Source organism: Dromiciops gliroides, chromosome 4, assembly GCF_019393635.1.
Source record: "Dromiciops gliroides isolate mDroGli1 chromosome 4, mDroGli1.pri, whole genome shotgun sequence".
In the NCBI taxonomy this organism is placed as follows: Eukaryota; Metazoa; Chordata; class Mammalia; order Microbiotheria; family Microbiotheriidae; genus Dromiciops; species Dromiciops gliroides.
The window spans coordinates 342,057,622-342,079,932 of NC_057864.1; the positions used below are offsets into that span (position 1 = coordinate 342,057,622).

The following is a 22,311-nucleotide window of genomic DNA, read 5'->3' on the forward strand; positions in this document are numbered from 1 at the left end:
GTCTAGGGGAGGGTGGGAGGGAGGGAGAAAAATTTGAAATTGAAAATCTTATAAAAACAAATGTTGAAAACTATCTCTACATGTAACTAGAAAATAATAAAATACTTTTATTCAAAAAAACAAAAACAAAACACACACACCCTAGCCCCCATTATCAAATATTTTTCCCTTCCCACTTCCCTTGAAAAGACAAAACAAACCTTTTAAACAAAACATTCCCATATTGCCTATGTCCAAAAGATATGTGTATCATTTTGCTTATTAGTCTATCGCCTCTGAGTCAGAATGTAGGGTTGCATAGCTCATTATAAGTCTTCTGGAATCATAATTGAACTTTGCATTGATGTTTTATCTCTTTCAGATTACTTATTTATGAGGTTATTTTTATAGCATAAATTATCTTCCAGATTCTGCTCACTTCACTCGGTATGAGTTTTACAATTTGCTTTCAATATTTAAGACTCCATTCATTCAAGTTGCTCTCTTTCAAATTGCCAGTGATCTCGTCCATGGTTTTTTCCACTGCTAATCCTTCTTGAGAGTTAAAGTTAGCATTAATGACCAGACTATCTTCATGAAAATCTGCCTTAGCTTCTAGACCATTATATTCTCTCAGAGGTCTCCTTTGATGGCATTTCTTCTAATACCATTTTCAGAGTATCCTCAGTATCTGTCCTTCTTTTTTTGACTTCTCTGCATTCATATTTGCTTCCTTGAGAAGCTGATTCATTCTCATGTCTTCAATGATCACCTCAGTAAATGACTCTCAAATTACATTTCCCAAAATAGTCTTACTATCATCTTTTCAAGCAAGTCTTTATGTTTCATTGCCTATATGACATCTTCACTTGAAAATCCAACTAATATCTAAAATGTAGCATTCAAAAAGATCATATCTTAACTGAAAAAAAAATTCTTCTTTTGTTCTTACATCACCTACATTTCTCCATATCAATTACTTTAAAAACACACCAGCATATTTCTCCTTGAATTTATTATCAGAGAATAATCTCTTAAAATAAAGGATAAAAAAAGAAGGAAAAGAAAAGAGTTGAACAAAACTAACCATTGTGTTGGAAGTCTGACGATACTCATAGTCAATGACCTTTGCAAAAAAGTGGTGAGAAGTGACTTCTGATCTCTTCTTTAATGCCAAATTTGATCACTAAAATTTTGCAGCATTATTTTTTATTATTTTGTTCTTGCTCAATTTACTTATATTACTGAAGCCATTGTGTTTGTTATTTTTTGGGTTCTACCTTCTTGACTTTCAATGGTACAAGCATTCTCACAAATCCACTAGGCATTGAATTTTCAAGTATTATTGTTACTTTAACTCCTTTTACTTTTATCTCACAATAACTAACAAGTAATACTGCATGCATACTTTATGCAAATATTACATTTTATAGCATATATCTGTTTACCCAAATAAACTGTAGACCTCTTAAGGACAAGAACCATAGTGACTGTTTATTTTATATACTTAGGGGCTGACTACTTACTCTAATACTTTGTTGAATAACCACAAAGCAGGAAAACTAGTATACAAACATTTTATTATTACTAAGCTATTTCTAAAGTCCTTTTGCTGTTTGAGTGAAACACAAAAGTTTAAGAACTTTATAAATACAATTTAAATTTAGGAAATGAATCTTACTTTTTCTTTTCACTTTCCGGAACCTGACAGCAGCCAGGTTAATTAAATTCATTCCATATAGATTGTAGTCAATGAAGAGTTGGAGGAGGTAGGGAATATGCGCTTCATGAGGCTGGTAATATTTATTCATTATGGCTCCACTTTGTAAAAGTTCACATATCCTGAAGTGAAGAATAAAATACTAATTTACAGCAGAGAAGCATAAAGTTGTAGATTCAGAACTAGAAGAAATTTCAGCAATCATTTCATATAACTCTCTTATTTTGCACATGAGGTAACTAAAGCAGAGGAAGGTTAAGTGATTTACTCAAGGTCCTACATTCAATAAAGAACAAACCTGGGATTCAAACCCAAGTTCTACTTTCAAATTCAGTGTTCTTTTCACTGCAGCTTCCTCCGTATCCTACAATAATAGAATTGGAAGGTACCTCAGAGATCATCTTGCTCAGTACATACCTGAACAGAGATCCCAAGAAACTATATCACCTGTTTTAGCAATGGAGCAATTATGCAAATTAAGAAAAATAAATATAGCACACTGGCAATCACTGTTTTTTTAAAAAAATGTTTACTATTTTTATTTAATCAAAAGTGCAACCTTATTAAACAAAATAATTGGCATTCTCTGGAATGGGTTCTGTATTCCAAAGGAAACAATCATTCTCAGTTTTTGAAAATATGTATTTTTTATGTATGAGACTAAAATGATTATATAGAAAGCATGAAAGAGTGACAAAACCACTCAGCTGATATTATTCATTATTTTCAGCTGATTTTGCTTTAAAAGAATCTGAACCAATGTGTTTAGCCTGGCTAACTCAAAAAGTACTTCCTTCCTTAATTTGAGAATTTATAAAAATTCTTTAAAAACTTTTCAGTAATGAAACATTCAGAAATAGTATAAACACCAGAGCGAACAAAAAGGGAAATGGCCCATCCAGCAGCCTTATGATACAACCTTAAAAAGATTACTGGGGCAGCTAGGTGGCGCAGTGGACAAAGCACTGGCCTTAGATTCAGGAGGACCTGAGTTCAAATGTGACCTCAGACACTTGACATGTACCAGCTGTGTGACCTTCGGAAAGCCACCTAACCCTCACTGCACCACCACAAAAAAAAAAAAAGACTATTACCTCTCTTTGTCTCAAAGTTATTTGATTTAAATTTTGTTTACCAAAATAATAACAATAATAAATTTAAACCCTCAAAATTAAGCAGAAGATGCATATAATTTTACTTAACTCAAGAGGTTATTTATAATAAATGAAATGTTATATGGTACTTTATTTCAGTGATATTAAAGAAAAATTTTGTTCCATGAACCATTTTGGCAGGGCAAAAGAATACCTATCCCTTCTACCTCCTTCACACCTCATTTCCAGCTGTCTCTGAGGTAAGGAGAAATAAAAAATCCTCATTATTTTAAAGGAAAAAACACTTCCATTTACTTTTTGAAAATTTCACTTTTTTGGTTAGATACCAAATGTGGAATAAAAGATTTAAATTACAAATTTATTTCAGGAAAGAAAATATAGTCAAAACTGTTATTATAAACTAGCTAAGGACTAATCTGGAGGACTTTGTGACTTCCTTATTGGACCTAAAGATCACCCAGAGAACTAGAATGCTAGTTTAAAGTTTCAGAAATGGTGAATATCTACTACACTGAAAAGATGTAATGTGGACAGGCTAACGAGCAGAAATGACTTTCAAGAGGCATGTGCCTGTTCACTCTAAGCTAACTTCAAGGCTGCTTCCTTGAACTTATTTTGAGAAACACCAGGAATAAAAGCTAGGAAAACCCATTGTAAAATTTAAGAACAGACAGTAGAAGGAGTACTTAGAGCAAAGAACAAAGAGACAGCAGTTTTATTAACATGACTAATCCTATTTACCTCAAATTCTCTCCATTGTTTAAAGTGGGAAAACACTGTATTGTTGGTCCTTGAACACTTAAAGTGCTTGGCACACATAGTAGAAACTTAATAAGTGATAGCTGACTGTTTATTATGTATTTATAGATATGACAGGCAATATATAAAATGACATGCACATTATTAACTGTTGCTATTCATTATTCCTGACATAAAGCCTATGATCTTCCTCTTGCATTTTATTATTATTAATATGAATGAGACATAGTTTGGCATAGTGTAAGTCAATAAGCATTTACTGAGTACCTACTATGTGTGCCAGGCACTATGCTAAGCACTTGGAATACAAAGCAAGGTAAAACATTCCTCATTCTCAAGGACAACTTAATGGAAGAGAGAACATACAAACTACTATGTACAAATAAGGTATATAAAGGATAAATGGGAAATAATCAGCAGAGGTAAGACACTAGAATTAAGGGGAATTGGAAAAGGTTTCTTGTAGAAGATGGGATTTTATCTAGGGCTTAAAGGAAGCCAGGAGTTGGTGATTAAGAAGGAAAAATATTTTATACAAGGGGAATAGCCATTGAAAATGCCTGGAGTTTGAAGATGGAGTGTCTTGAAACAGCAAAGAAATCAATGTGATTGGATTGCAGAATACATGGTACATAGGGGTAAGCAAGGTATAAGAAGACTGGAAAGGTGGCAGGAGGCCAGGTTGTGAAGGGCTTAAAATTGACACCTGATTCAGTGGGAAAAGTTCCCATATGAACAAAGTAACAGTTCCTTAAATGTATTGATTTTTTTTATTATTATTAAAACTATCCACTTTCTAATTTCACTATTTCTGTACCTTTTCACCATTGCAGGATTATAAAGATAAATCTTCATAAAGTGTCTCTCCTTCTCATGATAACCATAAAAAGGCCTGAAATAGAAGAAAACAGACATTTAAATTATTCTCTTTATAACATAATGAAAAAATGTGCTTATTACACCAGGGGAGCTTTATTCTTTCCAAATCCCTTTCCTGAAAGTATAATAAACTTAATAAAGCCTCCCAGTTAAGTATCGAACTTGCCAAATCCACAAACATTTTGTTAGTATGGACTACACTGGTAGCAAAGTAAACTTTAAAAAAATTCTTCCTAGTATACTATATAATATGAACTATTAATAGTTTATTTCTACAGTGCATTTAATTTTATAAGAACACCCATACAAGATTCAGAGTAACACATTAATATAAAGGAATATTCAAATCTGGCTATTGAATACTTTGCTCCTGGTTCTACTACTAACTGTTTGGACTTTTCTACCTGCTAGCCAATAGCCTTCTTACCCTGGGGAGGTCTCTACCCAACAGTCTTCTCTTCTGATTGGTGAATCCCTGTCATGGACTTTTCCTTCTTCAAGCCACTGCTCTTCCATATACTCTCCAGTTCCCTTTTCTGTGTTGTCTTCCTCCATTAGAATGTAAGCTCCTTAAGGGAAGAGACCCTTTTTGGCTTATATTTATATTCCCAGTGCTCAGCACAGTGCTTGGAACAGAGTTCAATGTTTAACAAACCTAAATCTACCTGTACTAGAGACAACTTTTCTACATGTGCCCTTGATCCAATCTCTTCCCCTTGTGCCCAGGAAATTGCAATTTCAAGAATGCCCCCTTCTCTCCTAAATCTTTAACTTCTCCCTCTATGGTGTTCTTTTCTACTCTAATCAACCAATAAATATTTATCAAGCCCCTACTGTGGCCAGGCACTGTGCTAAGCACCGGTGATACAGAAAGAAGCAAAAGACAGTTCCTACCCTCAAGGAGTTTATAATCTCATGTCAGAGACAACATGCAAACAAATATATATAAAACAAACTATATACAGGATAAACATGTCTAAATCTCCTCTATCCTTCTAAAACCTTTGATAGAAGCCAACAATATCTGTAAGCTATTGTCCTGTAGTTCACTTGCTAACAGTCAAAACCTTGGAAAGTTTTTTATACTCATTGTCTCTATTTTCTCTCTTCTCACTCCTCAACCTTTTGCAATCTGGCTTCTGATTTTATTACCGAAGTGAAATTATTTTTTGGTTATAAGCCTGTATCTTTTTACCTTGTATTTTACTATAATACTGTATTTCAAGATTTTTTTCTTTATTTTTGTAGTTACTGTATAGTTTTATATAATTTTGTTTTTTGTTTTTTTTGAAGTGAGGCAATTGGGGTTAAGTGACTTGCCCAGGGTCACTCAGGTACTCCTGACTCCAGGGCCGGTGCTCTATCCACTGCGCCACCTAGGTGCCCCAGTTTTATATAATTCTAACTGTCCTTCCTTTATACTTGATCTTTTTCTTTATGACTTGTAATTTTTTCCCCCTATGATATGGAAACTCTAAATTTTGGATGATACTCCTGGGTGTTTTCATTTGAGATTTTGTTCGAGAAATGGTGGATTCTTTCTGTTCTAATTTTGTCTTCTGGTTCTAAAAAATACAGCAATTTCATATAATTTCTTAAAATAAAGTGTCCAGGTATTTTGTGAGAGATGTTAGGAAAGTATAATCAATAGGACTTGGTAATATATTGGATAAGGGGTAAGAGAAAGTAAATAGTTGAGGATGACTCCTAGGTTATGAACCTGGGAAACTGGGGAAATGGTGGTGTTCTCAACAGTAATAGTTAAGAAAAAGTTGAGAAGAGAGAAGGGTTTTTTTTGGGAGGAAGGATAATAAATTCAGTTCTGAATGTCTACAGATCTTCCATTTCAATAGGCAGTTGGAGATGGAGACTGGAAGTCAAAAGAGAGGTAAGGGCTGGATAAATAGATGTGGAAATCATCTTTGAGATAATGGAAGTTGATAAAATCTCCAAGCAAAATAGTATGAGAGAAGAGAGGAGAGGAGAGAAGAGAAGAGGTCCCAGGTCAGAGCCTTGGGGTTAGCAGATGGAACCTAAATAAAGAATGAACAAAGGAAACTATATCAAGGATAAGAGGGTGATTGAGAGTGTCAAAAGCTATAGAAAAGGTGATTAGTATGAGAATTGAGAAAAGGCCTTAGATTTTGTAATGAAAAGAATTAAAACTTTGGAGAGAACATTTGAATGATGAGGTCTGAGTTCAAAAGCCATACTACAGAGAATTAAAAAGAGAGTGAGAAGAAAGGAAGTGGAGGCACCTATCATAAATGGTCTTCTGAAGCAGTTGAGCCATGAAAAGAAAGAGATATGTCAGTAGCTATCATGGAAGTATCCAATGAGGGTTTTTTGAGGATAGAAGGGAGACGTGTGTTCTTGTAAGCAGCAGGGAAGCAGTCAGTAGACTGGCAGAGATTTAAGATTAGAGAAAGACAGTAGGTAAGAGGGGGCAATCTTCTGGAGAAGAATGGATGGAATGGGATCATTTGTGTACATAAAGGAGTTTGCCTTGGCAAGAAGGGTCACCTCTTCATTTGAGATAGAGATGGTGGAGGAGAGTGGCAGAAGATATCTGATTTTTGTGAGATGAGGGAAGAAGTGAATGGTATCTTAGTGAAAGGCCTCAAATTTTTTTTCCCCAGTGGAATGAGGCAAGTTCTCATCTAGGATGGGATGGTGTAGGTGGGAGAGGGAAACATGGGAGGTTTGAGAAAGATGAAAAGGTTTGGGAAAAAGGTGCTATGGTGAGTGGATAATGAATAGATTAGGGAAGTATACAAGAATTCCCTTGTTGCAGTGAGTACCCCATTGAGATTATGTAACATAAACTTGTAGTGGACCTAGTAATCATGATTTCATGACTTTTTCCAGCTTCTTTCTGTAGCATGTATGAGTAAAGACAGAAGATGGCCGGAGTAATCCAAGTCTTGGACCTGGTAAGGCAAGACCAGTGATAGGATAAAGGGTCAAGGCACTCAAAAATAGAAGATAGTGTAGAGTTGAACTGGTTCATCAAAGCATCAAGATAGGGAAGGGAAGAACTGAAGGGATGAGAGATTGGAGGTCACAAGGGGGTCATGAAGTAGAGAGAAAGATGATAAAAAAATTACGTTAAGATAGGGGAATTTCAGAGTTCATGGACATGGAAATGGAACATTTGTGAGTGATAGCAAAATCAAGGGTATGACCAAGTCTGTGTGTAGCTGAGATAAAATGAAGGAGTGGGTCATGGGAAATTCCTAAGTTGAAGAACAAAGAAATTAGGGTGTTTGAAGGAATATCAGTATGTATACTGAAATCCTGTAGTATGGAGACAGGAGTTGGGGAGGAGAGAAAGATTGTTAGCCAGGCATTAAAATCATGAGGAAGGAAGGAGAGAGTCCTGGAAGTCAGTAGATAACAAGAACCAGAATTTCATTTGAGTGATAAAGATGGATTCAATGAACCTCAAAAGAGAGGTTGCTGAATAATAGTGGCAGAAGGAGAGCCTGTGAATGGCAATGGGGAGAAGAGAATACTCTTTCTCCTCTGTCATAACCAATGAATTAGGGAATATGAGTAAAAGAGCAACCAGGAAAGGGTGGCCAGGTATAGTTGAGTATGAACACAGGTCTCAGTGAATGCAAGAAGATGGAAGAACTGAGAAAGGAAAAGGATCAAGATGGAAGTAAATCTGTTACATATGGAGTAGGCATTCAGAAGGCACAGTGGGAGGGGTAAGTAGATCTTGAGTGGGATGCCGGAGGTAGTTTGTGTTGAGGGAGATGGGAACAAGGGAGCTGGCGGCGGAGGATAGGGAACAGAGTTTCTACAATGACATTGTGAGAGTCCAGAATCACTGGAAGGGGGAGGCTATGAAAGAGTGGGAACATGTTAATTACTGATGATTGATAATCTTTAAGTCTTTCCATATGATTGCAAATCATTAGGGATTGAAAATAATTATGCATGTCAATCATTTAAGTCAAGCCCACACTGTCATTTCAAGGGTCTAAACTTATACCCCTGAGTAAAAACAAAAAGGAATCATCAGAATATAGCCTTAGACTTAGAAGGGTATTCTACAAACCTTTTGCCATTCATCTCTACCTCATTGGAACTTGGACTCCACCTCTGGGTCTGATAAGTGAGCATAGCCTTATCTTACAAGGGCCAGACCTCAATGACACTTCCTGTCTCCATATCCCTCTCCCTCCTCCCCAGAACCACACAGAGAGATACATATCCCCTTTCTAGAACTTCTTTATGGGCTGTTTTCCCCTCCTCCATTAGAATGTAAGATCCTTGATGGCAGGGACTGTCTTGCTTGCTTGTATTTGTAGCCTTGGGGCTTAGCACAGTGCTTGGCACATAGTAAATGTTTAATAAGTGCTGTCTTTCTATCATTCTTTACTCCTGAACCATATGTTAGAAACTATTTTTGCTATTTTCCACTATACCCACTTTACTTCAAAGCCACTGAGTAACAAAGTACATACCTTTCTAATTTGGAGGTCTTAGTATTTCATAAAATTTTTCTACCTCTTCATCTTTTGCAACAAAGGAAGGAAGGGTTATATAAGATGCAATTATTTTCAAGATGATCCTTCTTGAAAACATTTATCTTGAGCAATGCCATAGAAGATGACCAAATGCCCCATGAAATGAAATTTCTTGGTGTCTCAGGATGGACAATAAAATCAACTCCACCAACTCCTTTACTTGCTTCTCCAAGGAGAGCCTGGAATCATCCTTCTGTTTAGCTACATTTTCCTTTCGCCTTTTGGGTTTGTTTATAGAAAAAATGATCAGATTGATGTGACTCAGTTCCTTCGATACTATCACTATTGCTTAGTGGTGTGATAGTTTGCTAGGCTGGACCATGGAAAGCAGGCACAATCTGTGGTTTGGAACATACTGCTTACCTTTCTAGCATGGTAAAATCTGCCAGCATTTGTGCTCTGTTGGCAAAGTCTTTGAGAACCTAGGTTCACCTCTACTTCACAATGAGACATGAGTCATAGTATCAGAGGTTTAGAATCCAGAGATCTTAGTGGTTATCAAGTCCAAACCTTCATTTTATAGTTGAGGAAACAGAGATCCAGAGGGATTAAGTTATTTGCCCAGGACTAGAGAGCTAGAACAGATCTGAGGGGATAATTCAAGTTCATAAGTCCCAAGTCTATACTTTGTCCCTTAATTCTATATCTTCCAGTCTCCTCTGAAAGTTTGTCTATTCAATTATTTCCTCTCACCTTTATTAACTCTTTTCTCTACTGACTTCTTCCCAACTGCCCACAAATCTGCCCAGATTTCCCCATTCTTTTTTTTTTGTTGTTGTTCTTTTTGTTTTTTGCGGGGCAATGGGGCTTAAGTGACTTGCCCAGGGTCATACAGCTAGTAAGTGTCAAGTGTCTGAGGCCGGATTTGAACTCAGGTACTCCTGAATCCAGGGCCGGTGCTTTATCCATTGTGTTATCTAGCCACCCCCAGATTTCCCCATTCTTAAAACAAAAACCTTCCACTAGATTCTGCTGTCCTACTGAGTTATATAGTTCATTTCCCTTTTACAGCTACCTCCTAGAAAACAGTGTATCTACTTTTCCACCTTTCTGCCCACTTCTCCACCTCTTGAAATTAGGCTTCTAATCTCAACATTCAATTCACATTGTTCTCTCCCATGCTCCCAATAATTTCTTTTTCTTTTTTGCGGGGCAATGAGGGTTAAGTGACTTGCCCAGGGTCACACAGCTAGCAAGTGTCAAGTGTCTGAGGTCAAATTTGAACTCAGGTCCTCCTGAATCCAGGGCCGGTGTTTTATCCACTGCGCCACCTAGCTGCCCCCCAATAATTTCTTTTTTTCTTTCTTTTTTTTTTTTTTAGTGAGGCAATTGGGGTTAAGTGACTTGCCCAGGGTCACACAGCTAGTAAGTGTTAAGTGTCTGAGGCTGGATTTGAACTCAGGTACTCCTGACTCCAGGGCCGGTGCTCTACCCACTGCGCCACCTAGCTGCCCCCCAATAATTTCTTAATTGCTAATTTCAGAGACTTTTTTCAGCCTTCATCTGCCTTGACTTCTATGCAGCATCTAACATTGCTGACCATAGCCGCCTTCTGAAAATGTTTGCCTCCCTTAGCTTTTGTGACAGTTTTTTCCTGGTTCTCCTGACCATTTTAACTCAGTCTCTCTTTCTGAATCATCATCATTTATAACTTGCTCACCTTAATGTGAATTTGTTACAAAACTATTTCCTGTTTGCCTGCTTCTCTACTTTTTTATGCTCCCTCAGTGATCTAATTCAAACACATAGTTCCTCTTGACTGGTGAAATCTAGTTCGATTGATAGTCCTCCATACTGCCCTTTTTCAGCCTTTTGTTGGCATGGTACCATTAGGGTTAAGTTCTCTAATTCCCTGCTCTTCCTTCCTTATTAGGTAATTTAGAAAATGCCCTCACTTTACTGGTCTTCCAGATGAGAGAATACTCTCCTGTCGATATCATATTAGCCATTCTATCTCAAACAATATGGAAGTTTGACCCATGTGCAGTGACCAGCAGCCATTCTCTCCTTATTAATAACAAAAAAGTTTTTAAAAAATATCTCTGTGTGAACCAATGCTTTTCATCTGGACTCCCTTGACCCCTCCAAAACACACTACTGTTTCAATTTTTAACTCTATGAAGACGACTTCCTAATCCCTATATGTGGCTTAAATTTCTCTTCTGAACTTCATCACCAATTGCTGGCTGGAGTTTTCCACTTGAATATCTCTCTAAAAGTCATTATTTGCAAAATGGTATTCATTTGTGAGTGAGGAGAGTAGGGTCAAAAAAGAAAACACAACAACATGGAATGTTGATTTCAATTCAGAGTTTGGAGAGCCTTTAAATCTAGGATAAGGAGCTTACGTTTCATCCTTCATGGAATGAGGAGCCACTGAAAGTTTTTTTGTTTTATATTTGTTTTTTAAAGTAGGGTAAGGACAAAGGCAGACCAGTGTATTAAAATATTAGAAAGATTATACTGGGGAGATATAGTAAAGAAGAATTGAAAAAGAGAGAAGATTGGAGGCAGGGAGACCATATATTAGGCTATTATAATAAACAAGGCAAAAGAAAATGAAGGCCTGAAGCAGGATAATGTAAAATAAGTTTTGAAAACATTTATTTCTGACAATCAACTGACAATTTTATGTTAATGGTATAATGGATAGCAGAATAGCAAAAATCAACATGATTCCACAATTTTTTTTTTTTTGTAAAGGTCTCAAAAGGATTCCTAATTACACCTACTGGCAGCATAGTGGATTTAAAGCAAGAGAAAATGAAAAGATAGTGATCATATTTCATGTCAAGATAATTGTTGCCAACATGAGATCAGGAGAGATCCTTATCTCTCCATGCTATGTCTTTTAAAATGCATTACTCTAACCTCAGAAAGCAAAACAAGAAGTGAAAGAATAAAACCATGCTATCACTTGACTAATGACAATTTCTGCAACAAACACTTTGAGAAATCATAGCAAAGAGGGCAACTTGCCTGACTTGCCCTAGAGGTGACATCAAGAGTAAAACATTTTGTAATTTTGAGTCTATTGAATATAACTTCCTCTGTGTAAAATCAACATAAAATATAGGTCAATGGAAGATTTTTAAAAATTTACAGTATATACTTACATTCCAGATACTAATGACACTTTGAACACATGCTGAACAGTGGAAGATGGGTTGCCTAAAGCCACATTAAGTGCTCTGTCTATACTGAATGCCATTTGACGGAGATATCTTTCTGGCTGCTGTCCACATCCATCATATGGCACATAGAGGTAAGGAAAGATGCCATGTAAATGAAGACAAGTCTTCTGGCCTAAAATGAAACAAAGTAAGAAAAAACACGTTTGAGTTATGAAAAACTTGAAAGCTTCTCATGTCATTCAAAGGAGGCAATGAGATACAAGCACCAAGTGAATTAGTTCAATATTGTTACATGTATCACGTGTGTATTTCATAATTTAGTACAAAGCTTAAGAATCCCCAAAACACAGAATTTAAGAGGAGCTTGAAGGTGTAGTGATCACCTAGCCCAACCCATACACAAATAATTACCCTCTACAACACACTCAACACATGGTCATCCAGATCCTGTTTGAAGATGTCTAATGAGGAGAAACTCAATAGCTTTTGAAGCAATCTACTGGATTGCTCTAATTTATTTGGAAGTTTTTCCTGACATCAGAATTAAATTCTGACTTGGTGCATGTTCTTCTTCTACTACTCCTACTTCTGTCCTCGAGGGCCAAATAGAACAAATCTAAACACCCCTTGCATGTGACAACAAATCAAGCACTTGAAGACAGCTCTCATGTTTCCTTCTATCTTCTCTGCTCTAGACTAAATTCTTGCAGTTCCTTCAACTGATCCTCAAATGACATAGATTCAAGTCACTTCACCATTACAACTGTTCTTTTCTGGATGTTTTCCAGCTTATCAGTGTTAAAAGGATCTCAAAAGGCAGTAGCAGTTTAAAAAATAATTGTTCATGGTTTAGCCCTAGTAAAATGATTTTAAAAGTTTTTTACCCCCCCACACAATTACTTAGACCAGTGTAACACACATAGAAGACACTAAAAAAATTACTCAATATATAATTATCTTAGAGCAAATGTTCTAAAATTGAGCTGGGAAAATATGAATGAAAAATAAACAGGTATCCTTGTTAGTGGGCAACGTCACATGGAATTTTGCTCTTACAAAACTGAGAAGTTGGGAGAGCTCAAGAGATATTGTAAATTCTAAATCCAAATCAGGTAAATGAAGAATTAATGTTTCCTAGGAAATTGTAAGAAAGTAATGAGAGGAAAAAACATGCAACAATAGGAAGAAAAAGATCAGAAGTTACAAGGTCTCTATGACAGGGTGGCAAAGAAGTGGAACTATTTTAATTCATTTTAGATGGTCCTGTAAAAAAGTATAAATGAATACATAATCATATAACAGAAATTCTATCCTATACACTATATCCACATTTGAACTACCAATCCTGATGTACTTTTACAGAATTTGTGCTTCTCTTAGAACTCCATTTTTAATACTATATATAATATTAATTCTTATAGTTGAGAAAAAAAATTAACAAGTCATTTGGATTTTTAATTTCAGGTACAAACTAACCATGGTATTGCTGCCTACAAAGTATAGAAATTTAAAATTCTTCACACAGAAAAGGTTTCAAATATACAATGAATGAATAAATGTAAAAATATTTATTATTCATCATGCATAGTCTTTTTTTTAATTAATAAAGTATTTTTTCCCGTTGCATGTAAAGATAGTTCTCAACTTTCGTTTATACAAGCTTTCCAATTTCAGATTTTTCTCCCTCCCTCCCCTCCCTCCCCTCTCCCCTAGACAGCAGGTAATCTGATATAGGTTTTATACACACACACACACACACACACACACACACACACACACAACAACTACATTAAACATATTTCTGCATTAGTCACATCATGCATAATCTTAAAGTCTGGGAATACAAATAGGTATATGAGATATTCATTTAAAGAAGCTTAAATTCTAATGGGGTAAGGTAATAGTTATAGGAGAATGGCAGCCAAAGAAATGTATTTTGGTCTGGGAAGTTGCAGGGAAAGTGACTGAAGTAACAGGGGCATTGATTAAGGAACGCTTTCTGGAAGAGTACTACTGATGGGGTTCAGGACAGTTGGAAAGAAGATGGCTGTAAGGGCTAAAAGCATGGTTTGGTATTCAGGGGACAGGAAGATATAGTGGGCTTTATGAATTTGTACTCACAAACTCACCAAATGATATACCTCAGCCCTGACCAAGAATATCAAAGCTGAGTGGGTAAGTATCCCAAAGTACATATATATATATGTATGTATGTATGTATGTATATATGTATATATGTGTGTGTATATATATATATATATATATATATATATATATATATATATATATATATATATAAAACCAGAAGTTTATTTTAATGTTTAATTTCATTAAAGACATATCATGGGGCAGCTAGGTGGCGCAGTGGATAGAGCACCGGCCCTGGAGTCAGGAGTACCTGAGTTCAAATCCAGTCTCAGACACTTAAACACTTACTAGCTGTGTGACCCTGGGCAAGTCACTTAACCCCAATTGCCTCACTAAAAAAAAAAAAAAAAAAAAAAAAAAGACATATCATGATCCTTGTAGACAAGGCACCAATAATTTGATCCAAAAGTATCTGGCACACTGGACTACAGAAAAGGAAAAGCTTTCTTTTCTTTTTGAGAAATTGACAAATGGATCTAGACCAAGAAAATTAATAAGAGCAAGCTGAAAGCAAAAGAAAATGCAAAAAGAGGTAGTTATAATTTCCCAGGGAAGAAGCCTGAAGTAGGATCATTGGATCAGAGATGAAAAGCTGGAAGGGACCACAGGAATAATCTAGATTAGCTCTTCTACTTTATGGATGAGGAAGCTTAAACCCAATGAGATTAAGGTTAGATGACTTGGCCAGTGTCAAAGAAGGTAGGCATCAAGGTGTGATCTGAAATGAATTATCCCTTCTACAGAGCCAGTGTTCTTTCTACTACAGCATACTGCCTCCAAACTCGTATGATCATTGGGTAAGCAAAAAAGATGAACATACACATATATGAGAGGCTTGATATGTTATGGAGGTGAGTGAGAAGGAAGAATCAAGAATTATCACTGATGCTGCCAACCTGAGTAGGTCACAGGATCGTAGATTTAGAGCTAGAAGTAACGTGAGTAGTCATAATGTCCAAACCCTTATTAAGATATATGAATATCTAATAGATATATGAATAAGCTTTGGCATAGAAATGTAATAGATTATTACTGTACCATAAAAGTGGCAAAGATAAAATGAAGAATAAATAACAGATAGATAGCCCAAATGATGTCCTTCCATGAAACCATACTGGTCAGATACTCTTCAAAGAACCTACAGGAGAACATAGATAAAGAATTGTTCAAGATGAGAATATGTCACCTGGCTGTGATGAGATTACAGATCCATGAAGTATGGATATATGAATACAAAAAACTTAAGAAAGATTTACATAAAATTATGTAGAGCAAAGAAAGGACAAAGAGAAAAGCAAAACTGTAACAATACAAAAAAGAATAGAGAAGTTTGTGTTTTTAAATACGCAAAAAAGTACTGTAAGAGGACACTATCATTACCCTTCATTATTTTCTGAAGTGTTTTTAAAAATCACAAATCATAATGTAAAGTTTTGCTATGGAACAAGATAAAATCACAATATTTTTATTAAAAACAACAACACAGGAATCCTATTAATTGGACAAAAATGGAGCTTCTCCACCCCTGATTTTAAAATATCATATAAAGTAATTCTCACTAAAATAATTTGGCACTGGAAAAAAGAAAATAGACCAATGGAATAGAAGAGACATCAAAAAAAGGAACCAAACACAGATGATTAATGTTTTATAAATCTGCAGACATTAAAAATGAGGAGAACATTCCAACTAGAAATATTATCAGGGCTATGGACAAACAGGTAGATTCATTATTGTTAGTGGAATTGAAAACTGGTAGAATCTTTTTGGAAAACAAGCTGACATCACAAAATCTCAGAATTGTAAAGTGAAACAACAGTGGAAGGAGAAAGAAGGGACAAAATTTCCATCTAACACAAGAGTAGCTAAACAATTTGCAAATCCTTTTACAGCAATAAATCAAGCATCCAAAAAATGAGTGAAGTTATCCAAAGTTCATATACAACTGAATCTGGAATGTTACTTTGCTATTATGATTACAGAAAGGAAATCAATATTGCTCCAGATGTTCACAGTGGTATGAAGTTTTCAAACTATATGCTGCTGGGAAGCCCACACAGGATAGTATATAAACATACATTGTCATATTTATCTATTCTATCTTGGATTAGAAAAACCTATCTTGGAAAAAATGAAAACTGTTAACAATGTTTTCAAGAGGAATTTCTAAGTAAACTTTATTACATCTTAGCCAAAAAGAATATCTTTCCTTATAAAGGTTTCTTTAGATTTTCATCTTTAAGATAGAATGGGAAATCATTTTTATAGTATTTTAAGGTTGTTGTTTTTTAAGGAGCATATTAGTTTAAAATCAACAATTTTCTGGCATATTTTGAAAAAATGGCTTTAGACAATGATATTAGCACCTCAAGTTACAAGCAAATTGGCTCAATAATTCCTTAAAACAAGAAAAAAATCTGGCTAGAAAAATCTCTGAAGAAAAGTCTACCTTTATCTACTAAGTTAGTAATATACAAGTAAAAATAACAACTGTAAATATGACACAAGATTAAGTCACATTAAGATCTAAGAGTTAAGAAGAAGGTCTTAAATTTCATGTTTAGGTTATTGAATGGTTTTTATTTGGAAACTTTTATGATTCAGGGATTGTCTCTTCTATATTCCATTTCCTAAAAGTCCTAACATAGGATACAAAGTGGGTTCTTGATAAATTGTTTATTAGATTGAATTCTGTAACCTAAGAGCAATTTCTAAGCTTAGGAACTGAAATTTGATGATTCTTGGTCCCTGGAAAGCCTTCTAAAAGGTGAGTTTTAGTGCATCATAATGTAACCAGCAATTGTCCCAGTGTAACAACGTTTGATTGAGCATTATTTTTTCTCTTCCTTTTTAACAGGAGACTTCTGAAACTGATTCTTCCTAGATCATAACTTTCTGTCTTCCCTGGGAGTCCAAGGGTATGACCTTCCCCACTTTACAGGAGCACTCTCAGGGAGACCAGAGATTTGCTCCTGTAGGTTAAACATTTTGTTCTAGTTACAGTATTTCATTCAGCTTTAGCCTAAGGGCCAATTTGTCCTAGATCATGTGGTTATATCTACTATCTTATCAGATTAAAAATAAAGGCTATTACCCATTCTGATTAAAAATTATTAGAGAGTATAGGAATAAATGGTGCTTACCTTAAAATGATAAGTAATATTTATCTAAAGCCATCAGCAAGCATTATCTATAATAGGGATAACCCAAAAACCTTCCCAGTACAATCAGGGGTGAAGCAAGCATGCTCATTATCACCTCTATTATTTAATATTGTACTAGTAATGTTAGCTACAGCAATAAGAGAAGAAAAAGGAATTAGAATAGGTAATGAGGAAATAAAACTATCACTCTTTGCAGATTATATGATGTTAAACTTAGAAAATCCTAGAGAATCAACTAAAAAAAACTACCTGAAATTACTAACAACTTTAGCAAAGTTTTAGGATACAAAATAAACCCACATGAATCATCGGGATTTCTATATATTATGAACAAAGTCCAGCAACAACAGATAGAAAAAGAAATTCCATTTAAAATAACTGTGACAAGGGGGAAGCTAGGGGGCTCAGTGGAGAAAGCACTGGCCTTGGATTCAGGAGGACCAGAGTTCAAATCTGACTTCAGACACTTGACACTTACTAGGTGTGCGACCCTGGGCAAGTCACTTAACCCTCAATGCCCTGTTTAAAATAATAAAACGAAATAACTGTGGCCAATATGAAATACTTGGGATTCTACCTGCCAAGACAAACCCAGGAACTATATGACCAGAACTACAAATGACTTTTCACACAAATAAAGTCAAATCTAAACAATTGGAACAATATTAAATGCTAGTGGGTAGGCTGAACCAGTATAATAAAAGTGACAATCCTACGTAAGTTAATTCATCTATTTAGTGCTATACCAATAAAACTATTCAGGAAATATTTTCTAGATCCAGAAAAAAATAATAACAAAATCCATCCAGAAGTACAAAAGCTCAAAGATACCAAGAGGATCAATGAAAAAATGTGAAAGAAGGTGATCTGGCACTACCAGATCTCAAACTGTATTATAAAGTAGTAATTATTAAAACAATCTGGTACTGGCTAAGAAAGAGAGGTAGATCCCGGTCTAAAGAGGAAGACAACATGAAAACAGCTACATAAAAAAATGATATACAGGATAATATGGACACAATCCATCTCTACACTAGCATGAAGGGTGATTAGGAAAGACTTCTTGTAGAAGGTAGGATTTTAGCTGGGACTCGAAGGATGCCTGGGAATCTAAGAGGTGGAGATCAGGAAGGAAGAATTCTATGCCTCGGGGACAGCCTGTGAAAATGAAAATGCCTAGCGTCAGATGAAGCACCTTGTTTGAGGAACAGCAAGGAGGCCAGTATGAGTAGATCACAGAGTATCTAAAGTATAAGAAGACTGGAAAGGTGGAAAGGGCAGGGAGAACAGGTAATGAAATGCTTTGACTGTCAGAGGATTTTATATTTGATCCTATAGATGACAAGCATTACTGAGTAGGAAACGACATGGTCAGACTTGAGCTTTAGGAAGATCATTCTGACAGATGAATGAAGGATAGATTGAGACTTGGAGCAGTGAGACCAACCAGGAAGTTGGTATATATAATGAGATAATGAGGGTCTGAACCAAGCTGCAGGCAGTATCAGAGAGACCAAGGGCACACAGTGTTTAATAAATGCCTGTTGAAGTGAATATAGATGTTAAAGCAATAAATACATGATTCTAATTATCAAATGAATAGTAGGGACAATACTAGAGGACTTCAAATTAAGATTGGGGTATCTCACTTAGAGAAGACTTCATGAAAGAAATCAGATTTGAGTTGGATTTTGAAGTAAGGGGAAAAAGTGGACAGGGTCATAAGTGTTTGGGGAAGTTAAAGAATGGAGGCAAAAATATACAAAATGTTTTCTACTTCAGTGAGCAGAAGCAAAAAGTATGCAGAGGGGTGTGACAGGAGAAAGTTAGATGCATAGGCTGGGAAGAGATGATGTTAGACTATCGATGCAAAGCTGGAAAACAGGATATAAAAATTTGAAGCAAAGATGGATTACGGTTAAATTGTGTTTTAACCTTGCAAATGTGCAGTATGGACTAGATATGGCAGGGGACTGTAAACAGAGAAACTAAAGTTAGGAGGAGGTAATTACAGTAGTCACTCAAGGGATGAAGTCATATGAGCCCAAACTAGGGACAAAATGAACATGAAAGACATTATAAAGAGAGATACAATATGAATCAGAGACTGGGTATTAGGAGAAAGAATAGAGATATTTCCAAGATTTTGAGACCTAGTTAAGAATGGAGGATCTAGTAAAAGAAATAAGGAAGTCAGGTAAGTTCTAAACGAGTAGACTACTGACTGTGGTATGATTTAAAAGATGTTAGAGATACCTAGAGATGCCCAATACTTCTTCTCATGCTACCTGGGAAAGCTTTATTATATTTTTATGATATTCTACCAACGAGAGTTAAATGTCCACTAATTCGTCCCTTGCCAAATGGCTATAATTTTTTTTTTTACATATCATTGTAAAATAGCTTGATCATATTGATATCTTTCTGGCACCTAACTACATTAGTTGCACAAAAAGAATGGGGATTTCAAGTAAAGAAAAGGCTTTACAGGAACAAATGTTAACTACTTTTAAATTTTGCTTAGGGATAACCCTTGCTCTTTGAATGAGAGGAAAACTGGGAATGTGTTTGTACTTGGCTACTATTATTTTTACTATGCTTAAAGGCTATTTTTCTTACTTCTAGGTTTTTTGGTTGTTTCAATGTTAAACTGCTGGGAATTTGACTACTGGATAAGTGGTGGGGAAGTGTTTCTGTGTTTTAAAATTCTTTTTCTCTGAAAAAATCAAATCATACCACTGAAATGAAACCTGGGGACAAAATACCTGTATTTTCTTTTGAAAGCATCTGGATGGGTATTTGTTAACTAATATTCCCAAATTTTCATTTGCATAGAGAACTGGTCTCCAAATCAGAAAGACCTGGTTTCAAGACCCAACTCTAACAGAAACTGTTTATATCATCCTGGGCAACTCACTGAGTGTCAGTGCCACAGGCCTCTAAGACCATTAGTGGCAGAACAGGTACTGCTATGCTTTGGTAGTTCATTCAAGCTTATACAGATGATGTCACAAAATTCTGAGCCTCCCCAAATATATAAATTTCTTATTAAATGTTATGTAGAAATAAAGAGGAAATACACCAAAAAAGGGTAACAGTAAAGTCAAGATTAATAGGCAGCTCCTGAATACCCTGTGGTGAAGTAGAAAGAATATTCAATGATCCAGTGTCAGAATAACTGGTATGAGGGGCAGCTAGGTGGGGAAGTGGATAGAGCACTGGCCCTGGAGTCAGGAGTACCTGAGTTCAAATCTGACTTCAGACACTTAACACTTACTAGCTGTGTGACCCTGGGCAAGTCACTTAACCCCAATTGCCTCACCAAAAAAAAAAAAAAAAAAAACAGAATAACTGGTATGAAATCCCAGCTCTGCCAGTATCAACTGTGACCTTGGGCAAGTCACTTTACCTCAATGTGCCCCAGTTTTCTCATCTAAAAATGAGGGAGTTAAATCATATCACCTTTCAAATCCAAGTTCCTTCTAGCTCTAACTTTGTTCTTATAAATGAAATGCTAGTGTATAATTTCCTATCTGTATTTTTAGCAGCCTCAAATCATAATTTAAAACAGAAAGGAAGATATAAATTATAAAGGAAGATATAAAGAAAAATAAAGTTGATTTATTGATATTAACTATTTTTACTACAGAGTTTATAAGAGATGTCATATATCTTCTCCCTCAAAAGTTTACCTTCTTTTTTTTTCTTTTTGGTGAGGCAATTGGGTTAAGTGACTTGCCCAGAGTCACACAGCTAGTAAGTGTCAAGTGTCTGAGGCTGGATTTGAACTCAGGGTTACTCCTGACTCCAGGGCCGGTGCACTATCCACTGCGCCCCCTAGCAGCCCCCAAAAGTTACCTTTTTGAACATATAACTTCCTATCTTTTCCCAAAAGATAATTACTCTTTATAACTCATTCACTCCTTTGTAAATACAGACCCCTGGGTTTGGTGGCCAATTTACAGCCATGTGGTAGACTTATGTTGCTGCCCCTGTTGTAGAACTAATGTGTTAGGTCACTTTTCCACTCTGGTATCTAAAAGTTACTTACTGTAAAAAATGTAGAAATGTGATCTCAGCATTTTAGAAAGCGAAACAAAATTTTCAGAATCAAGTTCAGAGCACAAGGTGCTTAAATACTCAGTGACATTCCAGAGATTTCCTTATTTTCACTTTCTGAGTCTCTGACTCACTTCCCCCTCAGATGGTGGTTTCCTTGGGAGTTGAAACTCAAAGTGTCTCAGCTAATACTCTGATTCAGTGTTATCACATCACTTTTATTTCCCAAAGACTTTTCTTGACCCCCAGCCCCAAAATAATCCTCTTAGCAAATAAGTGTAATCAAACAAAACAAGTAAACATACTGGTTATATCTGAAAATATGTGCCTCTTTCCACATGTATAGCCTATCATTTTTCTAAAGACAGAAGATATGCTTTACCATTAAAATTAAGAGTGATCACTCACTGCACTGATTGGAATTTCAAAGTATTTTCCTTTACATTATTGTGGTTATTCTGGTTTGGTGGTAAATATCTTTGGCCAGAATGCCTCCTTGTTTTATGTCTCATTCAATATTAATAATCAGAGGGACTGAACAAAATTACTTTTTTTTTTAATATTTTTAAATATTTTTAGTGAGGCAACTGGGGTTAAGTGACTTGCCCAGTCACACAACTAGTACGTGTTTGAATGTCTGAAGTTGGATATTGAACTCAGGGTACTCCTGACTCCAGGGCCGTGCTCTATCCACTGCGCCACCTAGCTGCCAGCCCCCCCCAAAATAACATTTATAAAGGCAATCTTATATGTTTTTTGACATATGCATGGGGGCAAAAGGGTATCTTGCTGAAGGTCAGCCTTTAAAATGGACTC

General features: G+C 35.7%; 1 protein-coding gene across 1 annotated transcript in view; it reads right to left on the reverse strand.

Annotated features, from left to right (window-relative positions):
• Positions 1-22,311, reverse strand: part of REV3L (REV3 like, DNA directed polymerase zeta catalytic subunit) — a 259,154-nt gene that overhangs the window by 157,382 nt on the left and 79,461 nt on the right. The window contains 3 exon segments of the mRNA XM_044003468.1: positions 1,661-1,821; positions 4,391-4,465; positions 12,107-12,296. Coding sequence (XP_043859403.1) covers positions 1,661-1,821; positions 4,391-4,465; positions 12,107-12,296 — 426 coding nt within the window.